General features: G+C 39.2%; 1 protein-coding gene and 1 long non-coding RNA gene across 2 annotated transcripts; one reads left to right on the forward strand and one right to left on the reverse strand.

Annotated features, from left to right (window-relative positions):
• Positions 1–6: 6 nt before the first annotated feature.
• Positions 7–936, forward strand: LOC113508208. Its single transcript, XR_003401999.1, has 2 exons — positions 7–286; positions 371–936. It is a non-coding gene; the product is annotated as an uncharacterized LOC113508208 (long non-coding RNA).
• An 11,870-nt stretch (positions 937–12,806) lies between these two features.
• Positions 12,807–13,898, reverse strand: LOC113508209. The gene has a single exon (XM_026891165.1). The coding sequence runs from the start codon at positions 13,896–13,898 to the stop codon at positions 12,807–12,809; it is 1,092 nt and encodes a 363-aa protein (XP_026746966.1).
• Positions 13,899–14,601: the final 703 nt, after the last annotated feature.

Here is a 14,601-nt window from a genome sequence, read left to right on the forward strand (position 1 = left end):
TGATAAATCTATTCGCAAACCTGTTACTAGATGGCGTTACTAGGCTCGCGACAGAGTTAACAACAAATAATTACCACTCATATTGACAAATGAGGGTCAGAGCATAAATATGATAGCGCGGGTGGGTGAAAAAAAAGGATGACAGTTTGGTCAGATGACCGTGCAAATTCGATTCGTCACCGCAATTATTGTTTCGAGAAATATATTAAGTGACCTGTTATCATTGGCGTGATTCCAGACAGTACATTGTGATTGTGAATTGTGTGCAAGTAGCAGGAGAAACGGGGTAAGTGTTTGCGTCTATTCTACGAAGTGTAAGCTGGACAATTTGATTTTTTTTACAAGGCTGACCGTGATCATTTGTCCGCAGCTTGCGGAAACGCCCTTATTGACGGGTGGTCAAGCTTAAGGGTTGGAGACCAGCCTGCCCCGTGATAGTCTTGCGCTTCATAAAGCGAACTTTGAACCCGTGTCATTTAGTGAGTGACCACCTGGTGTCTCGCCATCTAGACACAGCAACGGCCTGCCGACATCTAGCCCGGGTTCGGAAATCGCGAAACGTCATCCTTCTGCAGTGTCTTTGAACATTATCGGTAAAGGGTAAAGGCCAATACTTACGGCCAACCTGTATTAATTGGTGAGCTCCCTGTGTGACGTAAGTTGTTCATTGCTTTGGTCATATTGTGTTACCATCTTGGTCACACAGTGTTTACCACCGTTGTGGGGTTATCCAGGGTTGTGAGCGAGATTTAATTTTAGTAATTAGTTTTAGTTTAGTAATTAGTTTGATTTAATAAATTTAGTGAGTACCGTATACTTGTTTATCTTCTGACAGCCAGCCTACCAAGAACCCCGGTCATTACATTGGCGCCCACGGGTTAACTGGTTGGAAGATAGACAAGCTCATTGTAAATTTATGTATGTAAGTTTTTTTTTCTCCATAACCTTAATTAATAAAATTAATTTTTGTTTTAATTTTTGGTACAGATTATTGTAATTAATTAATAACAACAATTATTGTAATTAATTATTGTGCAGAATATATAGCTGGTTGTTTAATGCAGAAAAACCTATAACTTTTTCTCACTTGTTTTGTTTGTTTACATTGTAGTATTTGATAATGGATGTTAAATGCACTTTGCCGCGGGATCTCTGATTGTAGGACCGTGGCAACGATGCGTAAATTCTTGCGGGAAATTTTAGTTCGAGAACAGTCGGGTGAGTCAACCATTTCCTTTAAGGTTCCTAATTCTTGCATAGATAACCCGGGTAAAGAAATAGTTTTTTGTGAGAATAAACTATCGGAAGTGATTATACTTATATCAGAGGTATCAGAAAGTCCCGAGCGTTCGTTTTTTAGACGTATACACTCCCGCTTATCACACTTATCGAACCGCGCCAAGCTCATTATACCTTTACAAGCCAGTGATATGGAGAGGCATTCGACATTGCTAAAGAACATCCAGGATGCCATGACGTCACTACAGGAGCTTGAACAAGAAGAGAATGAGGAAGATGATGCTATTTCCGAACACGACAAAGATGTCTTGCAAAAATCATTAGGTGATGAGGCCATACAGATAATAGAACAATTAGAAAAGTGCCGGCACCCAGGAAGGGCTTCCGTTCCAAAACGTGACGCGGCAATGCACCGAAATTGTGCCACTCAACCTCATTCTGACGATTCGGATAAACCAGGAACAACCACGGAGAAACCTGGCTTTTTTTCACGCCACCCAGGCCTACAAAGGTCTTCTACATTCGACAATGGTTTCCACAAACAAAAATTAGTTCCCATTAAAGATTGGGGTGTTAAATTTAGTGGAAGGGGAACCATAGGTGTGAACGCGTTTTTGGAAAGAATTGAAGAACTTAAAGAAGCACGGAATGCTACTGATGAAGACTTGTTTCGATATGCCATAGACTTCTTCGAAGGTGAAGCCTTAATATGGTTTAGGGCCAATAAAGGTGCGGTATCGAACTGGTCGCAATTAGTGGAGCTTATGTTAGATACGTTTCAGCAACCTGACTACCAAGAAGAGCTCTTGGAGGAGATTAAACGGAGGACCCAAAGCAAGCAGGAAAGTGTTCTAATTTATATAGCCATTATGCAGAATATGTTTAATCGTCTACCGAATCCCATTACTGAAACACAGAAATTGATGATTCTCAGAAGAAACCTACAACCGTACTTTCAGAAAGTTATATGTCGAGACACGTTTGACTCTGTGAGTGAATTAACGTCAGTCCTTAGAATAGTTGAACGCACGAAATTAAGCTGTGATAAGTTCAAGGAACCTAGCAACAGTGAACACTCCCTGGAAAGAGATCTAGCATACAAGGGAGGCACTTTGGAGATATCACAAAATGGAAACATGACTGAGCTGGCAGCCATAAATGATAAGCAAGCACCACTCACCAAATGCTGGAACTGCAGGGTTACGGGACATCGCTTCAGGGATTGTAAAATGCCGAAGCAAAGAATCTTCTGTTACAAATGTGGACGTTTTGGAAAAACGACAAATAAATGCCCATGCAGTGCTGTTGATAAGGGAAACGACAACTCGGGGTCGATGCCAGCCGATCGAACTCCCAGAAATTAAGTCATCTTCCCTCAGATGACTGGCAACAATGGCTACAAACAATTTCGAATTTCTTTAAAACAGGGAAGATATGTAACATTGAGAAGCTTAATAATGACAACCGATATTATGCCGAAATAAAAATATTAAATCAGTCGTTTGCGGGTTTATTGGACTCTGGAGCTACTGTCTCGGTGATTTCGCGAGGATTTGCAACGAGAATAATGCAATTGGGGCTCTCAGGACATAAAATTGACAAACAAGTAATTTCGACGGCCGATGGCACCTACCACTCAATGGATACCGTTGTTCATTTACCTGTTGAGTTTTCAGGCAAATATAACGTGGTAGACTTCTATGTCATGGACCACCTTAAGCATGATATTATTTTGGGAATGAACTTCTTTGACATATTTAAATTATCAATAGGTGCCGGAAAATCGATGGCTGACATTGCGGAAATTAACGTCACACAACCAGTAATTTCACGGGATGATCTTTCGGCTCAAGAGAGAGAACGCTTGGATAGGCTGTTAGAACAAATGGCAGCAGAAATTGGCAAAGGTTTAGGTAGAACATCGTTGATTGAACATAGAATTGATACCGGGGACAGCCTACCTATCAAACACAGACAATATCCATTTGCTCCTCCAATTATGGCAGAACTAGAGAAGGAAATTCAGGAAATGCTGGATAATGATGTTATAGAACCTTCAATAAGCTCATGGCGTTCTCCAGTATTATTCGTAAAAAAATCTACAGGTAAGAATCGACTGTGTCTCGACAGTCGTCAATTAAACAGGGTAACGGTAAAGGACTCCTATCCCTTGCCTAGAGTTACAACAATATTAGACAGTCTAAAAAACGCCCGGTTTTTGTCTACCATTGATTTACGAGCAGCATTCTGGCAAATACCTTTAGAAGAAAATAGCAAGGAAAAGACTGCATTTGGTCTTGCTGGAAAAGGACTTTACCAATTTAAGGTCATGCCGTTCGGGTTAAGCAATGCCTCCCAAACACAACAACGATTGATGGATCGCTTGTTTACGCCAGAATTTGAAGGTAGAGTATTTGCATACCTGGATGATATTGTCATATGCGACGACAACTTTGACAGCCATTTATTGTCATTATCATATGTAAAAGATCAGCTTAAGAAAGCAGGATTAACGATTAACCTGGAGAAATGCGTTTTTGCGAGACCGTCCTTAAAATACTTAGGCTATATAGTTGACAAGGAAGGATTACGTACGGACCCGGACAAAGTTAAAGCCATTCTTGAATATCCCAGGCCAACAACTTACACGGAGCTAAAGCGTTTTATTGGCCTAGCTAGCTGGTATAGACGGTTTGTAGAAAATTTTGCTATTGTTGCAGCTCCACTCCATGAACTAACCAAGGGAGGTAAGAAGGCTAAACGCATTACATGGAATAAAGAGGCTGAAGATTCTTTCTTAACCTTAAAGACTGCCCTAACCTCGACACCAGTTTTGAGAGTACCAGACTTTACAAAACCCTTCTCTGTTCAATGCGACGCCTCTAACAGAGGTACTGGTGGAGTCTTAATACAGATGGTTGATGGTCTGGAGGTGCCTATTGCTTACACCAGCAGAAAACTATCGGAAAGGGAATGTAAGTACTCGGCGTCAGAGCGAGAACTATTGAGCGTCCTGCACGCTGTTGAACAATTTCGTCCATACATTGAAGGAAACCATTTTAAAGTCATAACGGACCATAGTGCTCTGCAGTGGCTACATCGCAATAAGGACCCTCACGGGCGCTTAGCAAGGTGGGCCATGCGCTTCCAACAGTTTGATTATGAAGTGATCCATCGCAAAGGCAAGTATAACATTGTGCCGAATGCTTTATCAAGAGCTATTGAAGATGAAATTAATATAATAGACGTAAAACCGGAAGACAAAGATGAATGGTATAAATCAAAAGAAGACTTGGTACTGGCTGGAAAGAGTGACCAGGATTGGGAAGTTAGTCAAGGACAGCTTTGGAAATACATAAGACTGAAACAATTTCCCCATGAAAACGATAGTTGGAAACAGGCGGTACCAGAAAAACTCCGTCCAGGGATTTTAAAGGAATGTCACGATGATCCCACATCGGGGCATTTTGGGGTGAAGAAATCGGTCAATCGCGCGAGACAGCACTACTTTTGGCCAACCTTGATTCAGGATATGAAAGACTATGTACGGCAATGCGAAGTGTGTGCAAAATACAAGAACTCACAAAATAAACCGTCTGGTTTAATGGGGAAACAACGAGAAGTCACAGAGCCCTTTCAACTTATATCTATGGATCTGATGGGACCCTTTCCAAAATCTAAACATGGCAACACAATGCTGCTAGTCATAACATGTTGGTTCAGCAAATTCTGTTTTCTATATCCACTCAGAAATGGCAAAACGTCAACCATAGCTCAAATACTGGAGGAACAAATATTCTTAATGTTTGGGACCCCTAGCGTCATAGTATGTGACAATGGAAAGCAGTTTGTTTCCAACCAATTTAAGGATCTGGTATCAAGCTATGGTGTAAAACTGTGGTATACTCCCTACTATCATCCCCAGGCGAATCCCACTGAGCGGGTAAACAAAGTTATAGGTTCGGCTATAGCTTCTTATGTCGAACATAGTCACAGAGAATGGGACAAATATATACCGCACATAGGACATGCGATTAGGACATCGGTCCATGAAATAACGGGGGAAACGCCATCATATTTATTTTTTGGGCGCGAGACGGCAGTACAAGGGATGAGACCCTATAATTTTGATCCCGTCGAACCGATCACCTTCGACAAAGAAAAATTCGAAAAAAGCATATCTTTTCGAAATAAGGTTTATGAAGAAGTTTGTGAAAAAATACGTCAATCGCACGAGATCAACAGCCGACACTATAACAAGAGACGTCGTGTATGCACCTATGATGTTGGGGACTTGGTTTGGAAACGCACCAAATTCCTCTCGAATGCCAACCAGGCCTTCATGTCTAAACTAGCTCCTAAGTTTGAAAAAGCAATCATAGCAGAAAAGGCATCAAACGACGTCTACAAACTAAAGAGTCTCAGAGGCAAAGACTTAGGGGAGTGGCATTCTTGTGACCTTAAACGTTTGGTTTGAATCCGGTTGGATTCTTTTCAGGAGAGGGGATATTGTAATGATTGATAAATCTATTCGCAAACCTGTTACTAGATGGCGTTACTAGGCTCGCGACAGAGTTAACAACAAATAATTACCACTCATATTGACAAATGAGGGTCAGAGCATAATTATGATAGCGCGGGTGGGTGAAAAAAAAAAGGATGACAGTTTGGTCAGATGACTGTGCAAATTCGATTCGTCACCGCAATTATTGTTTCGAGAAATATATTAAGTGACCTGTTATCATTGGCGTGATTCCAGACAGTACATTGTGATTGTGAATTGTGTGCAAGTAGCAGGAGAAACGGGGTGTTTGCGTCTATTCTACGAAGTGTAAGCTGGACAATTTGATTTTTTTTTACAAGGCTGACCGTGATCATTTGTCCGCAGCTTGCGGAAACGCCCTTATTGACGGGTGGTCAAGCTTAAAGGGCTGGAGACCAGCCTGCCCCGTGATAGTCTTGCGCTTCATAAAGCGAACTTTGAACCCGTGCCATTTAGTGAGTGACCACCTGGTGTCTCGCCATCTAGACATAGCAACGGCCTGCCGACATCTAGCCCGGGGTTCGGAAATCGCGAAACGTCATCCTTCTGCAGTGTCTTTGAACATTTATCGGTAAAGGGTAAAGGCCAATACTTACGGCCAACCTGTATTAATTGGTGAGCTCCCTGTGTGACGTAAATTGTTCATTGCTTTGGTCATATTGTGTTACTATCTTGGTCACACAGTGTTTACCACCGTTGTGGGGTTATCCAGGGTTGTGAGCGAGATTTAATTTTAGTAATTAGTTTTAGTTTAGTAATTAGTTTTATTTAATAAATTTAGTGAGTACCGTATACTTGTTTATCTTCTAACAGCCAGCCTACCAAGAACCCCGGTCATTACAAGTCTTTGAATAGATTTTTACATATTTCTTAAAAATTTTAGTATGATTGTGTTGTTTTTCCTCGTACAATTCATATAATCTAAGTCTGCTTTTAAAAATTCCTGGTGTTGCCCAATCACTGAATGTAAACCGATCACAAACCGAAAGCGATCTTGGGGTAAAAACCTTCCTAAATTCTGCGATCTGGGTTGTCGTGGAAGGGCAAACCAGTCAATTTTTCATTCAAATTCATATTAAAACATTCTAAACGATATTTAGACACTGGAATATATTTTATAGTTTTGCGCTGAATTTCAACAATCTTTGTAGGATATGAGACTAACTGGCCGCAGTGATCAGACTCGAGTGCATTAATAATTGATTTAAAAGAAGGTTTAAAATTTGTAAAAATGTTATCTATACAAGTTGCACTGCTGGCAGTTATTCTCGTTGGCTCAAGGAATGTCCTATGTAAATTATCTATCTATATACTTATAATAAATCTGTAGAGAGGTCAATTCTGTACATAAAATATATTTAAAAAATAACTATCAAGGGGTGGTTAGGGATCGCTACTGATGCCAAAAATGCAATCAGTAAAATTTTTGTCTGTCTGTCTGTCTGTCTGTCTGTCTGTCTGTCTGTCTGTATATTCGTTATAGAAACAAAAACTACTCGACGGATTTTAACGAAATTTGGCACAATTATTCTTCATACTCTTGGGCAGGTTATAGTATACTTTTCATTACGCTACGACCAATAGGAGCAGAGCAGTGAAGGGAAATATTGGGAAAACGGGGTAAGTTACTCCATTTTTTAAGCTTCCGTCACGTGTGCAGGCTTATAGGTTAAAGCTACATAGAAATCATGTATGACGGAAATATTCTTCCTAAAATTATATAAAAAATATTCCTCGACAGCATATGTCTAACTTTTATGGTTGACTCACAATAACACGTGAAACTCCCGATAGCTTAGCAATTCGGAGATTTCTGATTGTATTTGTCTACTCTAACGTTTACAACACTATCACTCATCCCCAATTAAAAAAGTTAACATTATTACCTATTCAATAAAAAAAGAATCATGTAAATCGGTGTAGAAACACCAAAGTTATACATGAAATAATAAGAAATCGCGCGTGAATACAGAGTCATGCTATAAGGATTATTTTTGTGTATCGGTTGCCGCGCTCGACGCGCGTCGTGGCGGGAGGTATAAAAAGGCGGGGGTCCGCGCTCGAGCGTCATACAATATTTGGCTGTTGATGCGAATAGACGTTCAGACTGTTCGACCTTATTGACAATCAATAATTGTTATTTGCAAACCGTGCTTATCAGCACGACTTTTAGTCTTTGAATAGTTTATTTTTAGAATTGTTTTGTTGTTAGTTTATATAATAGGTATTAGATTAATAGTATTAGTAGTAGGTACACCTATTAGTTATTTTGGTAGTGTTTAATTGTATTAATAGTTTATTTTCGTAATTGGTAGTGTTTAATTATATTAATAGTTTATTTTCGTAATTGGTAGTGTTTAATTATATTAATAGTTTATTTTCGTTATTATTATATTAGTTATTTTGGTAGTGTTTAATTGTATTAATAGTTTATTTTCGTAATTGGTAGTGTTTTATTATATTAATAGTTTATTTTCGTAATTATTACATAATAACTATATATAATTGTAAGTGTAAGGTAGCTTCAGTTACCGTCGATTAAAAATACACAATGCCACCTAAAAAACGACCATCTTTATCTCGAAATTCGAGAGATGCTAAAAGGATGAGAAATGCGCGTTCTCAAGAATCGGCAGAGGAAAGAGCACATCGGTTAAACTCTATGAGAGTTAGTGCCTCAACCTCTCGAGCCAATGAAAGCTCTCCAGAGAGAGAGATGCGATTAGCAGCTGACAGAGCGAGACGAGCTACATCACGGGCGTCTCAAAGCTCTTCTCAACGAGAGCTGAGGCTTACCATTGACCGAGAACAACATGTGTTATCCCGAGATGCTGAAACTGCGTCATACCAAATAATTTTCCATTCCAATTTAAAAGGACGCAATTCCCAGTATCGGTGTGTTATGCAATGACAATTAACAAGGCTCAAGGGCAGACTTTTCGTGTTGCTGGAGTAGATCTCAGTGTCAGTTGTTTCTCACATGGTCAGTTGTATGTTGCTCTTTCCCGTGTTAGCAGTTCTAAAAGTCTTTATGTTCACTTGCCGGACGGGTCAACTTTCAATATAGTTTACCCGGAAGCTTTGCACTAAAGTATTTTCGTTTTATAGGTACCTTTGCCTTACCTTTATAAGGCAGTGGTACTTATATTGCCACCAGAATTTGAACCTTAACACATTATTATAAAGTTTAAAAGCTATAAATATTTTTAAGTTCTGTGTCTTATAAAGGGTTAAGCCTTATGTGAACGTGATCTAAACAATATTATCAATATAAATAATAATAATAAATATTACCAATACATTAACTTAATACACAAGGAGTTACACGCTGACGGAGTCGCGGACACAGCTATCTATACTTTTCTGCCGGAAGTCACTATTCCACGCGGACGAAGTCGCGGGCACAAGCTAGTAAGATCTAAATAAAGTTAAAAATTTATTCACAATAGAATTGTTTTCTAATAGGTTAATGTTAAAGTCTCCACAGACAACAACCGTTTTATAAATACTGGAAATTTTTAACAAGTATTTTTTCAAATGTGTCATATAAAGCACATGGGGGCCTGTATACACTCAATATGAGGAACTGCTCAAGCTCAATACATGCCATCTCTGCAACTCGCTCAACAGATAGGCCTACAATGTCTTTGCGTTCTTTAAATTTAAGATTTTTGTTTACAATAATTAATGAGCCTCCACGTATCAAACTCACTCTGCTGAACGAGCTGGCCATCCGATGGTTGTTGAAGCTGAAGATGAACTGATGGTCTTTTAACCAATGTTCAGTAATACATAAAATATCAATGCAGTTACAGTTCATGAACAGCTCCAACTTACCTAAATGTTCAAACCCTGAATGTTCTGATGAAAAATGTTCACAATATGTTTACTATTAATTTTACTAATGTCATTCAGTGACCTTGATGGATCAGGCATAGAAATATGACAGTTATTGCCAGAGGTTGACTCTATTGTCTTATTAACTAATTTAAATTACTTGGAACAGATTCCAAGATTGTTTGAGAAAAGCTACTATTATCTAGCTGCTCAATAGGAGCAGTGTGATAAACCAAGCAATTGGCTTTTTTAAAAATACAATAAGATAGCGAATTTGCTATCTGTCCCTTATAATAATTTCAAAGATAATAGTTACCTTTTGTCATAAAATAATAATTACTAATGATTACATTAGTGTCAATGAATTCAAATTGTTTGTGGTACAAGGTTAATGTATGCAATTTCATATTGCATCTATTTCTAATATTATTTTCAGTCTGTGACAAACCTCTACCATATGGAAAAGCATATAGAATAATTTTCTTAACATTTAATTTTAATAAACTATCAAAATAATTCTTTATCATAATAACGCTTGTGTTACCTCTTCTCCCAAAATTGTAACTATGATAGTTGTGGATGGACTATAGCTACCACTCATTATTTTGTAAAGAATATGTTTATAGTTTGCTGCAGGCATACAGCAATTGGTTTTCTCAGCACCAAAATGTTGATATAATTTATGCGACATGTTTTGACCTATCTCACCACTAAACATCATTATTTTGTTGTTGTTATTACATAATAAATTATTATTTATTGGCGTGACGAAGGAAGTACTTGTTACACAATGCCACAGGATGAGTGATCGGTGGTACACACTCCAGAGAAATAGCTGGCTGTGAACAGTCCGGCAAATCTGTTTTACAGTCTGATGTTTGACTATTTATAAGGGAGTTATACATTCTCTCAATTTCACTACACAGATCCACCAGACCATTCATTGCCAGTATATATTTCCCAATTTATTTTTGTGATGTGTCATATTTAGTTTTAATTATGCTTAGAGTCCTGTAGGTGGAGAATCTCTGACTGTAGGTGTTGTATATCAGCCTCATATTTATTTTTTGCATTTTCATAGTTAGATTTGATATGTTTACATTTATTTAATGTTTTAAAATTATTATTAAAACAGTTTTTGTTACTTTTAATAAGTTTCTTTGTCTTCTTGTTAACTTTTTTAATTTTAATATATTTCTTTAACTTGTTTTTACTGAATGTTAATTGTGAGTCTGATATAAGGGTGTTATCACAAGTTAAATCAATTGTTTCTATTTGATTACTACTACTACTATTACCCAAAAGTGAGTTGGCAGACGGAGCGGAACCAACCAGTTTATCAAACAGTGCACTCTGTCTGAGTCCTCTGGCTGGCTGCGTCCATCGCGAGAATGGTGTCCTGGGCGACAATTAATCTACTCTTAAGCTCAGCATTGTGCTTGAGGGTTAAGTCAAACTCATCGCTGCACTGGTCAAACTGACTAACTAAAAACTTAAGCTTGTCCCTTTCTTCAATGACATTGACTAACTGACAATGAAGCTCTGCCATCTCACCTATAAGTTTGCTGTTATTATTTAAAATTTGAAGTACCTCCTTCTCATTGTAATCCTGTTCCTTTTGCAATTCCTCGCACAAGTTCGTATACTTATTTAACTCTTGTAAACTAAGTTGGAGTTTTGATTCCTCCATGCGAGCAGCACCCCTCCTGGTCATCACTCTGTCCATTTCAAAAATAAAAGGGACAAGTGCCAACCCAGAAAGACGTTATAGTGGAATTATGCAAGGATGACGCAACGAGGGATTGCAAATGTTACACTAAGATGTTGGAAATGCGTCCCGAGACACAAATAGTGTTATAAAATATATTGCAAAAAAAAACACTTACAGGGACTTTATGATGACAATGCACTTTACAATGTTCGTTACAATTTAACTTGGTTTGACAGCGACACTCGTCACAAGTTTAAAACACTTTATTAGCTAAAGCAGAATAAATAAATAAATAAATGCGGACAACATCACATACATTGTTCTGAACCCAAAGTAAGTTGCTAAAGCACTTGTGTTATGGAATTCAGATCCAACGAAGGTACCACAAACACCCAGACCCGAGACAATGTAGAAATAAGAATTTTTACATTGACCCGACCGGGGATCGAACCCGGGACCTCGGAGCTAGCGACACCTTGAAACCGGTGCGTACGCCACTCGACCACGGAGGTCGTCCAATAAATCACGACAAAGCGACACTGCCTCACCAAATATTAACACATATTATGTATAAAATAGGTATTTAAACTTATTAAAACTAAGAAATTACAATTAAATTAAATAGTTGGGAGAAGTTTTGTTGACATCTTGTCAATTTAGTTGCCACAGACTAAAAAAATGAACATTTAGAATGGTTAGATTCGTTTTTTATATCATTAGGGAGTTTATTATATATTTTAACTGACATTACTAATGGTCCGTGAGAGTGCATTGCTAGGCGGGAGCTTGGTAAATTAAGTCGGTTTTTGTGTCTTAAATTATATCTATTTTGTTTTTCTACTCTTTTATTGAAGAATACTTGATATTGGCGTACGAATTTTCAAATTTCTAGAATATAAATACTAGGCAAGATTAATAATTTCAGATTTTTAAAATATGGTTTACAGGAGTCGGTAGGTTTTATATTTACTATAATTCTAATCAACTTTTTTTGGAGAGTAAATAATTTTGGTACATCTGTATTGTTCCCCCAGAGTATTATGCCGCGGTAACCACGAATAGGCGTATGCATAATATGTAATCAATGCAGTTTTCATATCGGTCGTTTTCTTTAGCTCACGTAAAGCGTACGCAAATTGGGATATTTTAGATCTTAAGCTTTTATGTGGCACTTCCAGTTGATGTTTGTGTCTACGGTCAGTCCTAGTAATTTGAAAGAATCTACGTTTTCTATTTTAGTACCATTAAAGCAAAAGTTAATATCTAGAGATGTTTTCTGATGGGGATGGAAAGCTATTATTTTAGTTTTTAAGAAATTTACTTCTAAATTATAATAATAATAATAATAATAAATTTATTTATTTTCAGGCAACATGGCCCATAGATATATACCTTACAGACTAACATATATATAAAGTATACAGTATTGGTTAGTAAATAAAAATCTTAAAACTATATTAGTAACACTTCCTAGCACTAGGTGTTTGTGCGTTCGGTCGGGATTTGTCCGCGGAAGCGACGGAAAACCACTCCTTGCGGCCAAAAGTTATCGTCCATGACGAGGTGCAGGAAGCAGTTAGGGACGCGCACCACGAACGCCTTGAAATTGACGTTCCGGCGCGACTCCAGCAGCTGCACTCTCGGCGCGTACTGCACCTTTTGGCGCACGTAGTCGGCGATGTCCTCCGCCCGGATGCTGTAGTGTAGGCGAGATATGTACACCGGAGTATTCGGCTGCGCAGCTCTCACCCTTGTTTGGGGCTCAACAGGAGCCTTGCCGCAGCAGTTCCGATTAGTTCGTTGCCGGTGCTTCCTTTTCAGCACCGTTACGAAACCGTCTTCGTCCGCCCGGTTCCTCGGTTGTGGGACCAGATTGTGTAGGGGAACAGCGGAGGCGCAAACGCTGACCAGCTGTTTATTTGGTCGTGCAGTTTGCGTGGCGCTACGTGGATGAGGCATGATTGCGGGGGCCGGGGGCTGGGGCATGCGGTCAGCGCCCTTTGCTGACTCGGCTGACGGCGACGACGAAGATAAAACTGCTGACGCGAAGCTCGTAGCCGATGTGTCGAGTAGGCATGCACCTCGACGCGTGTTTACGTTGCTTACACGCGCCGGTGACCCAGTTTTATTCACAGAAGTGCGCAATTCAACGACTTCCTTGCGCAAATCTGTGACATCTTTCTGGGATGCCTCCAGCTTCCTGTGCACATCTGCAAGACTTGCCTTTAGGGAGACGATGTCCTTCAAAAGGCACGTTACGTCGACGTGGTCGAAGGTGACAGGAGGTAACTTGTTTAAGTCCTTTGCCACAAACGTCGGCACATCGTCGGGATCGGTCTCCTTCAGCAGCGTGATTACATCTTGCAGACTCTTCTTTGTCCCGTCACGCCTACGGGACACCATCTGGTCGCTCTTGTTCAGCAACTTGAACACAAGCAGCTTAGACGCAGCGATGTCATCCTCGCTGAAATTCGATGAACAGATCTGGATAGCAGACACCTCGTCCATGACATCCAGCTTCTGTTGTAGAAACGCTAGTAGCTCATTTGCTACTAATTTTTCGCTCATTTTGCAGAAATAACTAGCGTCGGCATACGCCGCGCTTGCCGATACAGTTTGCAAAATACACGTCCACCTCGGAGCGCGGTCGCGGTGATATATGATTACTCATCCAGTTAATGGTTTTTGTTAAAATAGAATTGAGATTTGAGTTAAGATCGGAAGAGTCTGGGCATGAAACAAGTAACGAGATGTCATCAGCGAACAAAACACATGGTCCATCCACTGTATAGGGCAGGTCGTTAATGTAGATGAGGAAGAGAAGACAGCCAATGACACTTCCCTGAGGGCTTGATGCGTTTATGGTTTTGCTTTCCGATCTTGTAATTTGAATTTCGTTAGTGTTTTCATTGAATGACTCCATCTCCACTAATTGTTCCCTGTTATTGAGGTATGATGCCAGCCATTCGTGGGCTTTTCGGCGGATTCCTATTGCGTATAATTTGTTTAGTAGTATTTTAAACTGCACTTTATCGTAAGCCTTGGTCATATCCAGTAATATGCCTAGTATGCCTACTGCATAGTGTTTATTATTAATTATGTTTAAAGCTTCTTGAATGTATTTATATACCGCTAGGGTCGTGGATCTTTTTTTCCGGTAACCGTTTTGGCTGTCGTTAAAGATTTTATATTTTTCGCAAAAATGATATATCCGATTGCATATGGCTTTTTCGAAGATTTTGGACACTGTAGGTAACAGGGCTATTTGGCG

This window comes from Trichoplusia ni, unplaced genomic scaffold, assembly GCF_003590095.1.
Source record: "Trichoplusia ni isolate ovarian cell line Hi5 unplaced genomic scaffold, tn1 tig00004101, whole genome shotgun sequence".
NCBI classification, from domain to species: domain Eukaryota; kingdom Metazoa; phylum Arthropoda; class Insecta; order Lepidoptera; family Noctuidae; genus Trichoplusia; species Trichoplusia ni.